Source organism: Myotis myotis, unplaced genomic scaffold, assembly GCF_014108235.1.
Source record: "Myotis myotis isolate mMyoMyo1 unplaced genomic scaffold, mMyoMyo1.p scaffold_m19_p_16, whole genome shotgun sequence".
In the NCBI taxonomy this organism is placed as follows: domain Eukaryota; kingdom Metazoa; phylum Chordata; class Mammalia; order Chiroptera; family Vespertilionidae; genus Myotis; species Myotis myotis.
The window spans coordinates 28,321,393-28,338,722 of NW_023416320.1; the positions used below are offsets into that span (position 1 = coordinate 28,321,393).

At 45.5% G+C, this 17,330-nt stretch overlaps 1 protein-coding gene across 2 annotated transcripts in view; it reads left to right on the forward strand.

Moving 5' to 3' along the window:
• The window catches only part of LYN (LYN proto-oncogene, Src family tyrosine kinase), a 101,898-nt gene that overhangs the window by 78,639 nt on the left and 5,929 nt on the right, over window positions 1-17,330 (forward strand). For both annotated transcript variants that reach the window (XM_036338257.1, XM_036338258.1), the window contains exon 11: window positions 15,242-15,395. In XM_036338257.1, the coding sequence (XP_036194150.1) occupies window positions 15,242-15,395 (154 nt within the window). The remainder of the gene's footprint in view (window positions 1-15,241; window positions 15,396-17,330) is intronic.

Sequence of the window (17,330 nt, forward strand, 5' to 3'; positions counted from 1 at the left end):
TTCTGTTCACCACACCCAGTGACCGGTCCCGCTGTGACACATATGGGCAATTCCCTTTATGACTGGTACAACCCAACACCCCTCCTCCTTTCTGAAAGGATCTCTCTATACAAAGAATGTCATCTCTGAGTTGTTTCTCCTTTTCCTCTCCATCATCTACCACTGGCTAACGTTGTCACTTTTTCATAGTGAATAACATGCGAATAATAAATATTAATAAAGCTCGCCCAAGGTGATAAGATGACACCTGGTGCCCAGGTACTGGAAAATACAGCCTTTCCTATACCTTTTCTCCACTGTACTGTTTAGAGTGGAAATAGGGTAAAGCAGAAGTATTCTATAAATTCATTTGGTATTTGAGCTCTAAACAATTAGTAGGCACTATAATATGTTTATACTTTTCTTCCGTTAGCATTGTCAATCTCATCAAAGAGTTGGGACATTGAGTGTTCACAAAGGATATAGTTCAATTCATCAGTTTTTCACAATGGGAGATGGAGAGTAGAAACAAACCAATTTACTGAATCCCAGCGCCAGGACCAGAAGAATAAAGGAGCAAGGGTAAGAGGCAGCATTGGGACTTTTCCCACAGTCTCGCATCTGGCCTCTTCTTCCCTGTACCCATGCCCTACTTCCCCATGCTCTACTTTCCCCTTACCGTCCCCCACATGGCAATCGAGACAGGAAGTGGGGTCAGTGCACATGGTCGCCTTTCAGTTCATGTGAGAACTGATTTCATCACTTCCTGTCTCGGGCTATGTTCTGAAAGGCTCTGCTGAGCCCAGCTGTAATCCAGACTCTTCAACTCATCAGCCCACTCACCTTCCTCTCCATTGAATGGAGATTAGGAAATCCCAGCTACAGCAGCTTTGCCCATTGCTTCTCATTCTTGTATTAAATGAAGCCAGGTTGAGCTTTTTGTGCTGAAATAGGAAAGTTACCCCTTTGCAAAGGAACTCTGATACTTTCAGAGCAGAGAATCTTTGCATAATTCTCTTCCAGTTTTTGCCTCATCTAAGAGAAGAAATGAACTTGGAAAGAGAAGGGGTTGAAATCTGCAGGAATTTCCTTCAGCAGAAGCTGAAACAAAATCGAAGACTTATAAAACTGAGAGAAAAGAGAAATGGGAAATTCACAGTTGCAATATGGAGGTCAGATAAGACATTAGAGTTCAGGCCAAGTGAATCAAAGCATTTCTTGCTCTTTGGTGGCAACCTCCCTGAAGTGCAAAAATTACCAAAAATGAAATGGACAATTACATATGAGTAAAACTACAATAAAAACTGAAACACCAAAGTTGCTGTTACAATCATGGAAACAGGTAACATTTCTTTAACTCCTTCTAGTTGATAAAACACTTCACTTCCCACATCTCATTTGAGCCCACAAGCTTGAAAGCATTTATATTGTTACTTAATACATATTACAAAGGAGGAGGTGAGCTTGCACTTGTCCAAAGTTATAGAACTGGTAGGAGGAATTGCTGGACTTGATCCTGGGTCTTCTGACTTTAGGTAACTGGTTCTCTCCTCTCTACCCCACAGTCATTCCCTGATCAGAGTTGTTCCTACGATCATTTTGCATCTGAAACTATGCTGACATGTGCTTTCCCGCTTTATGTATTTTGCTTATCAGAATCAAGGATATCTTCAGCTTTTTCCCCCAGAAAAAGTCTCCATTGCCAAGACATATCACATAGGGATTGTGCTCAAGATACATATTGTCCCCCAGCATTACATTTAAAGCCACATTTAAGTTGGAAATCGGTAAAAGGAGGAAGGTAGGGAAACCTCAGTCTACCTATATGTGATTCTCAACCTTTTTGAGTAGGAAGGCCTTTGACTTTGACATAGAGTACTCCCTCATTATAGTATCTACTAACTGAGAAAACAATATATAGATTAGGAATTCCTTGTACTAACTCTAGGTTGGGACCCACCAGTCTGTTGGTAATAAATCAGGTTTGAAATGTCTGGCGGGGGGAGAGGTGTTCTGAGGATGTTTCTAGAGTATTTTCCAATACCATCCAATGTGGGTCTCCTTATCTTGTTTATTTGTAAAGAACCTAAAAAATAAGTTACATTCTCATTTGCAGCTCAAGGCTATCCTCCACTCTGCCCCTCCCCAATAATAAGGCAACATCTTTATTTTCAAAACCCATATTAATATTAACCCTTGATGGACAGTGTCATCACGTTTAATTTACTTAAACTGGGGGAAGAATCACATTGAGATGCTGAATCGGATTCAGTGGCAAGTGGAAGCCTCAGGGGACAGACTTGGCTAGTTTTTCACCCAGGAGAGCCAGGCCGGATCCCCTTCCCACTTCTTGTTTAATCTCACCACTTAAAATGGGATTTCTCAGACCTGGGTCTATATTGAGGCCCCACATACCCAATTCTTTCAAGCACAAGAGCCTCCTCAAAGGGAGATGGCCAGCACTTAAGAGACAGTCAGTTCCACCAAATCATCTAAGCTGGACAGGCCATCAGGATGTAATGACCCCAATGGGCATCATTTAAGAGGCCTTGTTTGAGAGCCATTCTCAATATGTAATAGAGACGTGGTGGTTTTCTCTTGCTACAGGACGAGAACTATCACTTCATTTGTATGGAGCTATTGGTGATGTTAGTGGTGGAGGAAGCATTGAGCTGAGACTCGGGAAACCTGCTTCTGCCTGGGAAAGGCAGTGTCCTCATCTGTGAAATGAGAGGCACCGATTGGGTCTCCCACAGTTTCCTAGTTTGACTAGAAAACTTCCCTCTCACTGAGAATATCTATGTGGGCCATCATCCACAAGTTGTAGTTAATGATCAGAGTGGATTCAGATGGCATTGAAATGAGATTTTGACATTTCTCTAAGTAAAGGAATATAAAATGTATCACATTAGTGTAGTACCCCGATGTCAGGCATGTAAGCGCTCTATTTATATATTTCAAATAATGAGTTTAGTCTGAGGCTTCTAACTTTGGTCATGAAAACATACAAAATGGACAAATGAAACTACACTTACTGTCAATATTGCAAGACTGGATCATATGCAGTTTCCTTGTGAAAAGGTGAAAGAATAGGAAACTGCCATTTAAAAATAGTATAAAATAGGGTCTCTCTCTCTCTCTCTCTCTCTCTCTCTCTCTCTCTCTCTCTTTCCCTCTCTCTCTCTCTCTCTCTCTCTCTCTCTCTCTCTCTCTCTCTCTCTCTCTCTCTGGTGGAGAAGGTTTAGCATAACTAAGCAGAGGAACCATGACTGGTTGTTTAAAATAGCAAATAAGGCAGAAGTTCTTCTTGTCCCGATCTTGATTGGAAACCTTTCTGGCACCAATGAGAAGCTTTAAGCGAATGGAGAGGGGCATGGTGGCACCTTCGGTCTGTGTGCCAGCGCTACCTCTTACCTGGATATGATTTTGTGCAGGGGTGGCAATTTCTTGTCAGCACTAGTGTAAGCCACAAAACAATTTCCTCCTGAGGTACTCATATTGGAAGCCTGACAGCCTATAATTAACTTGAAGTCCTTTAGGATCGGGGGCAGAGTTCTTTACCAGCGCCCACAATTTAAACGCGGAGATGAAAGCACTTTGAAGGGAGCAGCAGAGTGTAACTTCCAATCCATCTTTTTTTTTTTTTTTTAAATATATTTTATTGATTTTTTACAGAGAGGAAGGGAGAGAGAGAGAGAGTTAGAAACATCGATGAGAGGGAAACATCGATCAGCTGCCTCCTGCACATCTCCTACTGGGGATATGCCTGCTACCCAGGTACATGCCCTTGACCGGAATCGAACCTGGGACCTTTCAGTCCGCAGGCCGACGCTCTATCCACTGAGCCAAACCGGTTTCGGCCCAATCCATCTTTAGCCCTTGGCTGGCTTTCCCTGGGCTCCCCTCACCCTCTGGACATATCTGCCTCTTTTTTGCCCACAAATATGTACTGAGCATAGCCAGGCATGTGCCCAGGGTGGGATGAGCAAGATGCGGGTCTGCCTCAAAGAGCGTGTAGCTTAGTGTGAGAAACCGATACGTAACAGGCAAGGCTGCCTGGGATGGGTATTGCAGGCTGTTTTCAGAGCGTGTGGAGCAAGATGGACCCTAGTAGGGGGGGTAGCAATAGGAGGGCTGGCTTCCTGGAGGAGGTGACCTTAAGAGTCAGGTGAGTCCTGCAAGCCTGGGAATGAGTTGGATGAGTCTTTGAAGGAACTGTGTGCCTAGTACCCAGAAAAGGGGTACAAGGGGCGTGTAAATGGGGATGTGCAGGAAGAATGGGAAGGGAGATACAGAGAGGTAGACATGGACATTAGGACACTGGAAATATTGTTAGCTTAAGTTGTGTAGAAGGAGCAATTCACTGGCTTGTATAATGGGAAAAATGTATTTGAGAAAAACAAAAAATGGGTATACTGAGCAAATAGTCTCACAGGAGTTACAGCTTTACTCTCTTAGCTTGATTTCACCTTGGCGCGGTCAGTGGGTGCAGTCTGTGTTTATGTGATACGTATTTGTGCTCCCCACCCCACTCACACACACCCAGGTGCTCGTTGTAGAAACTGGTCAGTTTTGACCATTGGTGAACCGCAGGGCACTCTGCTTTCCTGCCCCTATGATTTCGTTTTGTTGCTGTTTGTGTGTGGTTTTGTTTTTCCCCCTATTGTTCTGTTGTCAAAACCTGAGACTAGGAAGGGTGGGATGGAAAAGGAACCGGGGGAGAGGGGGGGCCTGTGTTCCAGTCCAGAGCTCATCTTTATAAGATGCACCTGAAACAGACAGGACTCATTCTAAATTTTCCATTCAGAACTAGCTTTCTCAGAGCCTCATCCAGTCCTGTCGCCCCACCCCCACCACCCATCCCAAAACCTAAGACAACCTTGGTCTATGAGACCCAGATCTGTGGGAGTTCACACTGAGTCTGGAGAGAATTAAATCGCTCACGCAGGTGGATTCCCAGTGTTGCCCATGCAGCAGGTGTGTGGCTCGAGCCGTGAATGGTGGTAGGGGTTTGTTCCTTATTCCTAAGAATAATGGGGAGCAACTGAACATCTAAGCAGGAATGGGATAGGATGAGGTCCGTGCTGTGAAGATTGCCCTGGTCACAGTGTACAAACGTGACAAGAAGGGGGACAGTGAGAGTCCAGGGGTCCCAGAGAGACAGAAGAGGTCAAGGAAAGTTAGCGCTCCCCATTGCTCATGTGCAGAAACAGAAAGTGAAGAAAGACGCTGCTAGGGTGTTTGGATCAAGTAAAGGAATGATTGACATCACGAGCATCAGGTTTAGGGGAGGGGAGGAGCAGGGGGGTGTTAGCCGATGAAATCAATTTTATTGTGCTGGGTTTGAGGTGTCTTGGACACCCGGATCGAGCTGTCCTAGGTGGTCAGATGTTACAGTGCAGGGATCTGGGCTGGAAAGAGGAATGTGAAATGAAGAGAATTGTGGGAGGCTGGCTCTGTGGACAGTCACTACAGTGGGGGTTCGATGAGGTTCCAGAGAATGTGTGAAGGAGGCAGAGGACAGTCCAGCCCAGGACCCTGGGGAATGGGCAGAGAGAGACACGGACCAAGGCCGGCTGGGGACACCGGAGCATGGTCCTGGGAGATAGCACCTGAAGGAAGAGATGGGGCCTGTTCAGATGGAGAAACTGCCATTGGGTTTCACACAAGCAGGGCCTTGGAGAACTTGGCTGGCTCGTTCTTAGGGTTACAGTGGTTTAGGTAGAAGCCAAACTCGGTCTCGTTTCCCTTCTCAATTCCTCCCCACTCCCAGTTCCTTGAATCCTTTTCTGTGTCTCCACAGCTGCCGTCTAGGCCTGGTGGCTCCACTCCCTCCTCTTCTGCTCCCTGTCCTTTCGGTCCTTCCCAGCCACACTCTGGAAACAACTTACTTCTCTTATTACTTAAACGGAATGGTTTTCTTCTTTTTGCCCCCTGCCCCACAGCTTATAAGCAACTGTTGCCTTCCTTCTTCCAAAATAGATCTCCTGCCTCCCGCCCATCATCTCTCGTCTGACAGTTGCGGTTGCCTCTTACTGGTGTTGCCAAATTGAGCAAGTAGAAATTCAGGGCGCCCAGCTATATTTGAATTTTGGATGTACTACGAACAAGTTTTTAGTAGAAGTGTTTCCTTGTATATTACCTGGCAACCCTACTCTTATCTCTCTCCCTCCTATTTGGTTTCTACTCTCCAGGCTCCACGGAGTTGAAAGAGCCAATGGGATACATTTATTTTTGCATTTTTTTTATTATGGTCAAATATACATGGCATAGAATTTACCATTTTAATCATTTAGCCAAGTTCAGTGGCATTGAGCATTCTTGTATTCTCTTTTCAATCTCATCAGCCTCTTACCAGGTTGATACTATTATTATCGCCAGTTTGCAGTGGAAAACTTGAAATTCTGAGAAGAAACTTGCCCCCAAGTTATATAAACCCACATCACCTCCTCCTGAAGTCTCTGATCGATAGTCACAACTATCCAACTATCTTCTGAAGTGTCCCTGATCATCTCTCTACTTCCTGCTAATCCTAACTATGCATTCACATCGTGGCCGGTTTACTTGAGGTTGGATTGGGGAGCAGCTTCCCAGGGAGGAAGGGATATGGAAGGAGCTTTGACCACTCCCCGATGCTCCGGTCCTGCTCCTGTGTGTATCCCCACTCCCATGCAGCGAGCCAGCACCAGCTGCCAAACCCTTGCTTTGGTCACAAGCCACATGGGTGTGGGAGACGAGCACCAGCCAGTCTCCCTGCAGCAAGTAGCTGACTTCTGCTCCTGCTGTCTTACAGCTGGGAGCTTCCAGGGTAGTTGTGCTTTTTAACTGTGGTAATATACATAAATAAAAGTTACCATTTCAACCACTTTTAAGTGTGCAGGTCAGTAGCATTAAGACTATTCATGTTTTTATGCAATCATCAGCACCATCCATCTCCAGAACTCTTCCTCTTGCAAACTGAAACCCTGTACCCATTAAACAACTCCGCATTCTCCCACCCGCCACGCCTTTGCCACCACCGTTCTACTTTCTGTCTCTATGAATTTAACTACACTAAGTATCGCATATGGGTGGAATTATACAGTATTTGTCCCTTTTGTGACTTGCTTATTTCATTCGGCATAATGTTCTCAAGTTTTATGCATGTTGCAGCATGTGCCAAAATTTCATTTCTTTTGCCCTAGCTGGTTTGGCTCAGTAGATAGAGTATTGGCCCGTGAACTGAAGGGCCCCGCATTCAATTCCGGCCAAGGGCATATGCCTTGGTTGCAGGCTCAATCCTGGGGCAGTTGGGGCACGGGCAAGACGCAACCAATCGATATGTCTCATCGATGTTTCTTTCTCTCTGGCTCTCTCCCTCCCTTGGACTGTCTCTAAAAATCAGTGGAAAAATACCCTCAGGTGAGGATTAACAGAACAAAACAAAAAGATTTTTTTAAAATTTCATTTCTTGTTATGGCCAAATAATATTTCATTGTATGTATATAGCACATTTTGTTTATCTAATCATCCATGGATGGACACTCGGGTTGCGTCCACCTTTGGCTGTTATGACTAATGCTTCTGTGAACAGGTGTGTATAAAAACCTGTTAGATATTCTATAAGCATCTGCTTTCAATTCTTTTGGGTATATACGAGAAGTGGGATTGATGGACCATATGATAAACCTATGCTTACTCTTTTAGGAACACCCACTTTGTTTTCCATAGTGGTTGCACCATTTTACATTCCCACCAACAGTGCATACGGGTTTTTTATTTCTCCACGTTCTCGCCAACACTTGTTATTTTCTGTTTTGTTTTGTTTGTTTGTTTGTTTTTATAATAGCCATTATAATGAGTGTGTAGTGGTCCAATAAGTTTTTGCAAGAGACGGTCTGTAGGAATTCGTTGACAAATTTTTCTTCCTTTTCTGCTAAGGAAGGTGAATCTATTTAATGAAACTTACTGATTAAAATATGATTATTCAGTGAAGCTGTCTCTATGGAAATTGTGCTCCCCTGAGGCACTGTGGGGTCCTTACACGCTGTTGGCTTGATTAAGTTTTGACCAGACACAGAAACCTCACCAGATTTGTATGTGCCAAACTCTGCCCTCAACTTTGATCCATGAAGTAATGACAGACTGCAGGCTTTAACTTGGCCACATTTTAAATTACCTACTTTTCTTATTTCTCTTTCCCTTCCTTTTTCCTGCCATCAACTTGTGAGCATTCCACTGTTTGTTCCTCTTTATAAAAGAAAAAGCCAGTATGGATGAATGGTTAAAAGCATAAATGGTGGGACCAGTCAGGTGCCTGGCAAAGTAATCAGCCAGTGCATGGTAACTATCATCATCACCATCATCATCAAAGTAATAGACTTTATTGTTTTGTTTAGAAAAGAGGAATAAAGAAGAATGGCATAATAATCCAAGAAAGCTAAAAAACAAAATTTTTAAGAAATTTGGACCCCCAAGTACCACAAGGAATGAGTTCCTCTTCCATCCCTTCCTCCATCCAAATTATGGATTAAAGAGTGTAGGGATGCCCTGGCCAGTGTGACTCAGTTGGATGAACATCATCCATGCACCAAAAGATTGCAGGTTCCATCCCGGGTGAAGGCATATGCCTGGGTTGCAAGCCGGATCCCCGGGAGGGGGCATGCAGGAGGCACCTGATGATGTTACACTCCCGTATCAATGTTTCTCTCTCTTACTCTCCCTTCTTCTCTCTCTAAAAATCAATAAGAAAAAACGTTTAAGAGTGTAAGGATGAAGTATGAATATCAATGAATGTTAATAGATAGGAAAGTGCTTCTATAAAAACTGCCAAGTGCTATAGAACAAATGCTGTTGTACCTGGAGTACAGAGATGTGTTCTTTCTTAAACTTTCTTTATATTCTATTTTTCTGTTGTCATTAAATGGCCTAAGTCAGTTTGCAATTGGGCTCAGGGGCTCCTTGTTATTAAGAAGCCTTCAGAGAGACTCTAGGTTCCACCCAGTTGCTACTCACTTATTCCGTTCCCATTTATTAATATCACTATCATTATATCATAGCCTTCCTAGGGCTTTTAAAAGTAATTAATTATTTGAATTCTACTTTTCCCAAGTTTAGGAAGGAAATACATATCTAGAAAATGAGATAAACAATGCCTAATAGGACAGGTAAAGCAACAAGGAAAACAGATTTTTATTCTTTCCTGCCTGTTGGCAGGTTTCTTCTTTAATTTCACTCGTGACTTGTCTAGATGACAAATCTTTTCCAACCAGTGAGTTCTAAGGCAGGTTGAGTTTTCAGTTCCAGTTTCTCATTTAGGCTGGAGTTTCCTGGGGTCGATGTTGGCTTTGCTTGAGGGCTCCCATTGAGTCCCCTCAGTTAAGTTCCTTTCATTCCTTCAGTCCCTCCATCATCTGACTCAAGTGTGGCTTTCTTCTCATTAAAATAAGAAGTAACTCAGTAGGCAAGATAGCCTGTTACTTGCCAGTTTCTCAGAAAAGTGATACTCCTTGGGATGAGCACAAGAACACTAAAGCAAGACTTGCAGAGCAAGGCCGTGTACAGACATGTTGTTATTTGTCCAAAGCATCCCTCAAGTTCTCCAGGGAAACCAGCCCTCTGTGTGCTGAGCAAACCTTTCAAAGTGCATGTGCCTAGGAAAGGCGGCTACAGGTAGCTCAGGGCTTCTGGTTGAGCTTCCGAGAAGAACGGGAAAGGATGAGTGACCTCTGTCGTCATCACTAGCAACAAGTCACTTACAAGAGGTATTATTTACCTGCTCTGTCTTGGTGTGTTAAACATGGTGAAGATTTTTTTCTCCAGAGTTGTATTCCATATAAAGTCAAAGTCAGTCTATTGTGTGTGTGTGTGTGTGTGTGTGTGTGTGTGTATCCTATCTAATAAAAGAGAAACATGGTAATTAGCGTACGACCGCTACCCTTCCCATTGGCTAATCAGGGCGATATGCAAATTAACTGCCAGCCAAGATGGCGGCCAGCAGCCAGGCAGCTTAAACTGAACATGAGGCTTGCTTGCTTCAGTGATGGAGGACTGCAACGTTCCCCGCCTGCCTTGCCGGCCTCTGAGCTTGCAGTTTGAAACATTGTAACAAATATAGAAGCTAAACAAAACCCCAGAAACCAGCTTTCAGCCTGCTGGGATCTCAGAGCTGGAGTTGATACAGAGTTTCAATTGTAGAACCCAAACAAACCAGATACCTGTTTTCAGCAGCTGAGGCCTCAGAGCTGGAGCCAGAGCTAAAGTTGGCCCAGAATAAAAAAGAAAAAAAAAGGAAAAAAGGAGCAGTTGGGAGCTTCAGTCCCAGCCTGAAAACAGCCCTCAGCCCCTCACCCAGACTGGCCAGGCACCCCAGTGGGGACCCACACCCTGATCCAGGACACCCTTCAGGGCAAACCAGCCAGCCCCCACCCATGCACCAGGCCTCTATTCTATATAGTAAAAGGGTAATATGCCTCCCAGCACTGGGATCAGCGGAGCCGCGAGGCCTCCCGGCACTGGGATCAGCATGACAGGGGGCAGCGCCCAAACCCCCTGATCGCCCTGCGGCTCTGTGTGTGACAGGGGGCGGGCCACAACCTCCCTATCCGCCCTACTCTGTTCCTGACAGGGGAAGGCACCCCAACCCCCTGATCGGCCCTGCTCTGTTCCTGATAGGGGGGAGCTCCCCAACCCCCTGATTGCCCTGCGGCTCTGTGTGACAGGATGCGGCGCCCCAACACGCCCCCCCCCCCCCACGGGCCCTGCTCTGTGTATGACGGGGTAGAGCCGTAACCTCCCCATCAGCCCTGCCCTGAATGTGAGAGTGGCGGCGCCCCAATCCCCTGATCGGCCCTGCTCTGTGGGTGATAGAGGGTGGCACCCCAACCCCGATCCGCCCTGCTCTGTGTGTGACAGGGGGCAGTGCCCCAACTCCCCTATCGGCCCTACTCTGTGAGTGACGGGGGGAGCTCCCCAACCCCCGATGGGCCCTGCTCTGTGCATGACAGGGGGGAGCTCCCCAACCCCCTGATCGACCCTGCTCTGTGTGTGACAGGGGGGAGCTCCCCAACACCCTTATCGGCCCTGCTCTGTGCGTGACAGGGTATGGAGCCCCAACCCCCCTGATGGGCCCTGCTCTGTGTGTGACAGGGGGCAGTGCCCCAACCCCCTGATTGGCCCTGCTCTGTGCATGACTGAGGGTGGAATCGCAACCTCCCAATCCGCCCTGCTCTGTGCATGAAAGGGGGCAGCGCCCCAACTCCCCAATTGGCCCTGCTCTGAGCCCAACCAGGGGCTGCACCTAGGGATTGGGCCTGCCCTCTGCCACCCGGAAGCAGGCCTAAGCCAGCAGGGCGTTATCTCCCGAGGGGTCCCAGACTGCGAGAGGGCACAGGCCGGGCTGAGGGACCACCCCCCCCCTGCCCGAGTGCACAAATTTTTGTGCACCGGGCCTCTATATCCAAAGGCTGTCATTGTTAGGTATTTCCTGCTCCACGCTTAACCGCTTAACCGTACTGCGAACCCCCAGTTGATCACTGGCAACTCACTTCTCAATAAACATATGTGAGCGAAGCTGTGATTCCTTGGGAGGGAGGGACCTCTGTTGCCTTCCTCCCAGCAGTGCAGGCAGGGCTGAGACTGCTCATGCCATATACTAATTTGGGGGATAGGAACACAGACTTTCTATTTTACCTTAAACGACTTAAGTTCAACTTCAATACTTCTGAAAATTTCAGTCTGACTTAACGTTTTTGACTTTGTACTCTGAAAAAATACTTATTTGCAAAGTAAATGGGACTCTGTACTTTGTCTTCTGTCCACACCCTGTCCCCACGCATAATAAGCGCGCGCGTGTGTGTGTGTGTGTGTGTGTGTGTGTGTGTGTGTGTCAGAAAATGATGAGCAGAGGGAACAGATGCAATAATGCTTTACAAAATGTTGGGGTTCTGAAAACTTTCCATCGGTTTATATGTATTTCTGTGTGTGTGTGTGTGTGTGTGTGTGTGTGTGTGTGTGTGTGTCAGAAAATGATGAGCAGAGGGAACAGATGCAATAATGCTTTACAGAATGTTGGGGTTCTGAAAACTTTCCATCGGTTTACATGTATTTCTGTGTGTGTGTGTGTGTGTGTGTGTGTGTGTGTGTGTGTGTGTAAAATCATGCATATACTGAAAAATAGATACACACTGACAACACGCCCATGTAGAGTGTGTCTGCCATGGTCCTTTGGGGTTCTGATGAGGGACTGAAGTCCATCCCTGACCAGCTTGCCCACCAGCCACGACAGCTGGGTCACCTCCACCTGGAGGAAGTGGTGCCTTCTCCTAATTTGTTGTGAGCCCTGGAGGCTACATCTGTTGGGAGGGTTGACACTTCCTATTTCACAGTAGCAGTGGGGGAGGCAGGCCTGCTCATTGGGGTCAGACGTTCGGTAATACGTACCTTACTTCTCTCTCTGGTCACACATGTGTTTTTAGCCCCGACCCTTCTCGGACTTGCAGAGACCGATGGCAGGCACCTGGTGGCCGGCTCCTTCTCTTCGCACAGCGCCTTTGAAAGGCCTCTCGGGGAGACTTGCATGGCACAAGGCTGGGAATCTGCTTATTTACCCCCTGATAAGATCAGGTTGCCCTTTAACTCAGGAAACATCATTTTTTTAAAAATATGTTTTTATTGATTTTCAGAGAGCGAGGAAGGGAGAAGGATAGAGAGAAAGAAACACAGATAGAGAGGATTGGCTGCCTCCTGCATATCCTCTACTGGGGATCCAGCCCACAGGCTAGGCACGTGCCCTGACCGGGAATCAAACCAGCAACCTCTTGGTCCCTCGGTCGAAGCTCAACCACTGAGCCATACCCGTGGGGGCAGGAAACATCGTTTTTAATATCTTCTCTGTGCCTGGGACTTTCACTTGGTACTAGATACCTGGAATTTCACCAGAACCCTTGTGGGTTACTGGCTCAGGCTGGGATCCCAGCAGCTCAGTCTCTTACCTAGTGGTTCCTCTCTGTCCTTACACACACACACACACACACACACACACACACACACACCATCAAAGGGAGAAAATGTCGTCATCATATATTTCCACTGAAGGTACAGAAAGGGGAACTAAGAAATGTATGTTCGCCGTGCTGTTTGAGCTGAACACGAGAAATGCAAAGCACTTCTAAACCTAAATCAGCTCACTTTACACCAGGAGTACAAAACTCGCTCTGCCTGCAGTGCTGACAATTATTAGATGAAGTGGCTTGGGGGAGGAAGAAGGTATTCCATGAAAGAAAAGTTGGTCTTGGATTTCATTAGCCAGAGTGGTCTCTGATTTCTTCCTGCTCTTACAATTTAGAACTGAATATACTTTAGCCAAAGTAAATACAACCAAAAAAAAAGATTAAGGTTAAAAAAATAAATAAACCAAGAAAGAACAATACCTACATATCAGGGAAAGAATAATCCTGTATAATAAAAACCTAATATGCTAAGTGTCCAGTGGTCCATTCAATCGATTAAAGCATAATATTCTAATGATATGCTAAGTCGGCTCAACTGCTCACTATGATGTGCACTGACCACCAGGGGGGCAGATGTGCTGACCGGTAGGTTAGCTTGCTGCTGGGGTCCGGCTGATTGGGACTGAAAGAGACAGGCCAGACACGACCTGGAACCTCCCGCGTTCTCTTTCCCCCCCCCCCCCCCCCCCCCCCGGCTGGCCAGCTTCCTGTGTCCCTCCCTGGCCCCGATTGTGCACCGGTGGGGTCCCTCGGCCTGGCCTGCACCCTCTCTCTCATAATCCGGGGCACCTCGGGGGTTGTCAGAGAGCCAGTTTCAGCCCGATCCCACAGGCCAGGCCAAGGGACCCCACTGGTGCACGAATTCATGCACTGGGCCTCTAGTTTTTATAGAAGAAGAGAGCTGTAGTCTTTTGTGGCTTCACTTTAAAAGTAAAGCCTATCTGAAAGCTGTAATTTTGTTCCCATGTCTATTATTTATTCAATTGGTGAATGCTAGTGTTTTGGATCCTGGTCTTGGTGAATACTGCTATTATTGTTTGGAATATGAGCTCCTTAAAGGACTCAGATGTGGAAAAGGAAGCCAGAATAAACTGGGTCTGCTTGCAAGTCTGCTGTTGTTTCAGAGAATCGTTTTTAAAAACGCATTCAGGTTTGTTTAAATGCAGAACTGGGGTAGGTGTAATTAAAACCTTACTCACAAGTTCCCAAAACAGTTTTCTTTTTTCATCTTCACTCGAGGATATATTTTTTATTGATTTTAGAGAGAGGGAGAGAGGAACATTGATCGCTTGCCTCCCATATGCGTCCTGACAGGAGGATGTTCCAACCAACTGAGCCACCCAGCCAGGGCCAGAACACTTTTCTTAACAAGCTGATCGCTCAAATCCATCACCAAGAACAAGCGAGATGTGGGTCCTTGGTCCCATGTCTCAGAGGCTCTTTCGGGACCACTAGCACATATCTGTGTGCGTCAGTCAGCATCCTTAGAGGGGTGTCCAGCACAGGTTCCTGATTGCTACTGTCAACTGCAATTTCAGGCCCAAATTGGGATTGCAACCAACTTTGGCTCATTCAGGTTCCTGGCCCAGCTTGTATACAATATTGGAATGTTACATAAGTGTCCAAGTACAGGAATGTGCACCTGTGCTAAGGGGTTTACATTCCTGCCATGATCAGAGGTGAGGATCAGGGAGCTCTGGGACCACATACATCAAACAAGAAGGAGTTGGACCAAGGTTCTTAAAGGAAGTGACTTCTCAGCTGAGCCCTGCAGAGTGAATTGGCCAGGTGAAAGGGCAGGTGGGAATGCGCCAACAGAGGACCTCTCGGTGAATGGGATGATGCTCAACCAACCGAGCCATACCCACCAGAGCCATCCTGTTCTTGATACCCCAATAACTTATTTGTATTAGCATGTCACTTCCTCCAGCTCTGTTTTCTCATTTGTAAAACTGAGATAATGACATCTATCTACCTGCAAGAATTTAGTAGGGTATTAAAAAGATTCTCCACACACTAGAAAACATTGAGACAGGTAGCTATTATTTAAAGGATCATGTTGAGACCCGATTACCATCACTGGAGATTTGGGGGCAGTTATTTTAGAAAGAGCTCAAAATGGTGATTGTAATTTATCCAATGTTTTCAAAACTTCTATGATCAGAATAACGTATATGAAAGGATTTCAGGAACTCATCCATTTTTTGGTTTTCCTTGATGGCCTTCTACAATAGTCTACCCTACATTGAAAACGAATGTCTTCTTGTGTTCAGATCGCAGAGGGAATGGCGTACATCGAGAGGAAGAACTACATTCACCGAGACCTGCGAGCAGCTAACGTCCTGGTCTCTGAGTCACTCATGTGCAAAATTGCTGACTTTGGCCTTGCTCGAATAATTGAAGATAACGAGTACACAGCAAGGGAAGGTATGCTAACGATCTCCGGGTGTATTGCTATTGTTTAGTTTTATTTTTCTCTGTTTTTAACAAAGCAGTTACAGTAGTCACCACTAATAAAACGAACTCATTTGGTAGAGTATTCTAAAATTTATATATATAAAAGCCAAGCGACCGGAATGCCGAATGGGGCGGGCCGTGCAGACCCCCCCATGCACGAATTCATGCACCGGGCCTCTACTGTATCATAATTTCTGTTTGTGATTCTGATACTTGTTTTAAAAAAGTACTCTCTTGATTAACTCCACATGATACTTTTGTAACATTTACAAATGCTATCTATCCTTTGTATTTCAAGTAAGGAAAGCAAAACTAAAAGAGATTTGGTCAGGTCAAGATTCTTTGTTTACAGTACATGTTAAAGCTTTTCATCCATATAATGAAGTACACTTTCTTTACTGAATAGAGAAAATGTTTGCAACAGTAATTTTATATTCTATATTCTGGCCTTTTAATTGCAAATTAAAACATGGAAATTGCCCTGACTGGTTTGGCTCAGTGGATAGAGCATCGGCTTACAGACTGAAGGGTCTCAGGTTCGATTCCAGTCAAGGGCATGTATCTTGGTTGCGGGCACATCCCCAGTAGGGGGTGTGCAGGAGGCAGCTGATCGATGTTTCTCACCGATATTTCTGACTCTCTATCCTTCTCCCTTCCTCACTATAAAAAATCAATAAAATACATTTTTTTAAAAAAAACATGGAAATTATTACACACATAGAAGTAAAAATAATGCTATAAAAATACACTCCCTTACTTTCCCACATTTCATTCTATAAACATGAATCAAAAATGCACAGAAAGGCATACATGTCCCACTTCCTGGCAAATCGCTCTATGGAGGGCCACGTCTGGAGTCGCACTGGCTTTTCCTGTTCAAGACTCGTCCATGTCGCTGATGATCTGAGGGTTCTGAAGGTCTCCCTCACGAACACTGAGTGAATATCTTTGCAGTGCTTTCTCTCTTCCGAAAGAGCCAAGCACTCTCTTGACATTCCTAAGAGTTGTTAAACAAGGACTGTTTTCCTTTTAGCTACATGCGTGTTATTTCTGGGAAGCACCTGCAGGACTTACAGGGGGACAGACAGATGGAAAACATCGCTTTGAGTTGTGTAGCATCTCTTGCCTCCATCTTGTTTAAGGTGGTTTTCCTCCTGCCTCAATCCTGTTCTCTCAGGTGGTTTATTACGCACCTTGATCTTAATTATCCTCAACAAAAAGGCAGGTGAAGGAGAACAGTTTGAGGAAACGAAGTTTAAAAAGTAGTAGCGAAAATGTAGTGAGTACAGTGGGGCCTTGACTTACGAGTGTCCCGACTAACGAGTTTTTTGAGATACCAGCTGTCTCTCAGCCAATTTTTTGCATTGAGTTGACAGAGTAATTTGAGTTAACGAGCTCGGTCTCTGAAAGAATTAAACTCGCAAGTCAAGGCCCCACTGTATATGTAGAGTGGCAGGCACTATTCTAAGTACTTTTCATACATTATCTCATTGATCTTTACAATAATGCTATGTGATGATGATGATGATGATGATGATGATGATGATGATGTCATGGTGATGGTGATTTCTGCCTTATAGATGAGGAAACCAAGAGGTCCAGCAGCTTCTGAGGTCCCACAGTAAGTGGTAGAGCCAGGTTTCAAACCCAGGAGATCTAGCTTCAAAATACATGAGCTAGAATTTATTCCACTGGTTTTGTTGAATTTCACAGGCCTAGAGTCTCACGAAAATAACTGTTCTCTTGAATGAGACAGGTGGCTTGGCGCAGAGATCTCGGGTTCTAGAATCAAACAGTAATGCAGTTTACCTTTCATTGGTATTCACCTGTGCCAAGCACACAGCTCAACTGGGGAGGTTCCGTTGTTTCCTCATTTTACAGATGGAGGTGCCAGGAAGGCGCAAA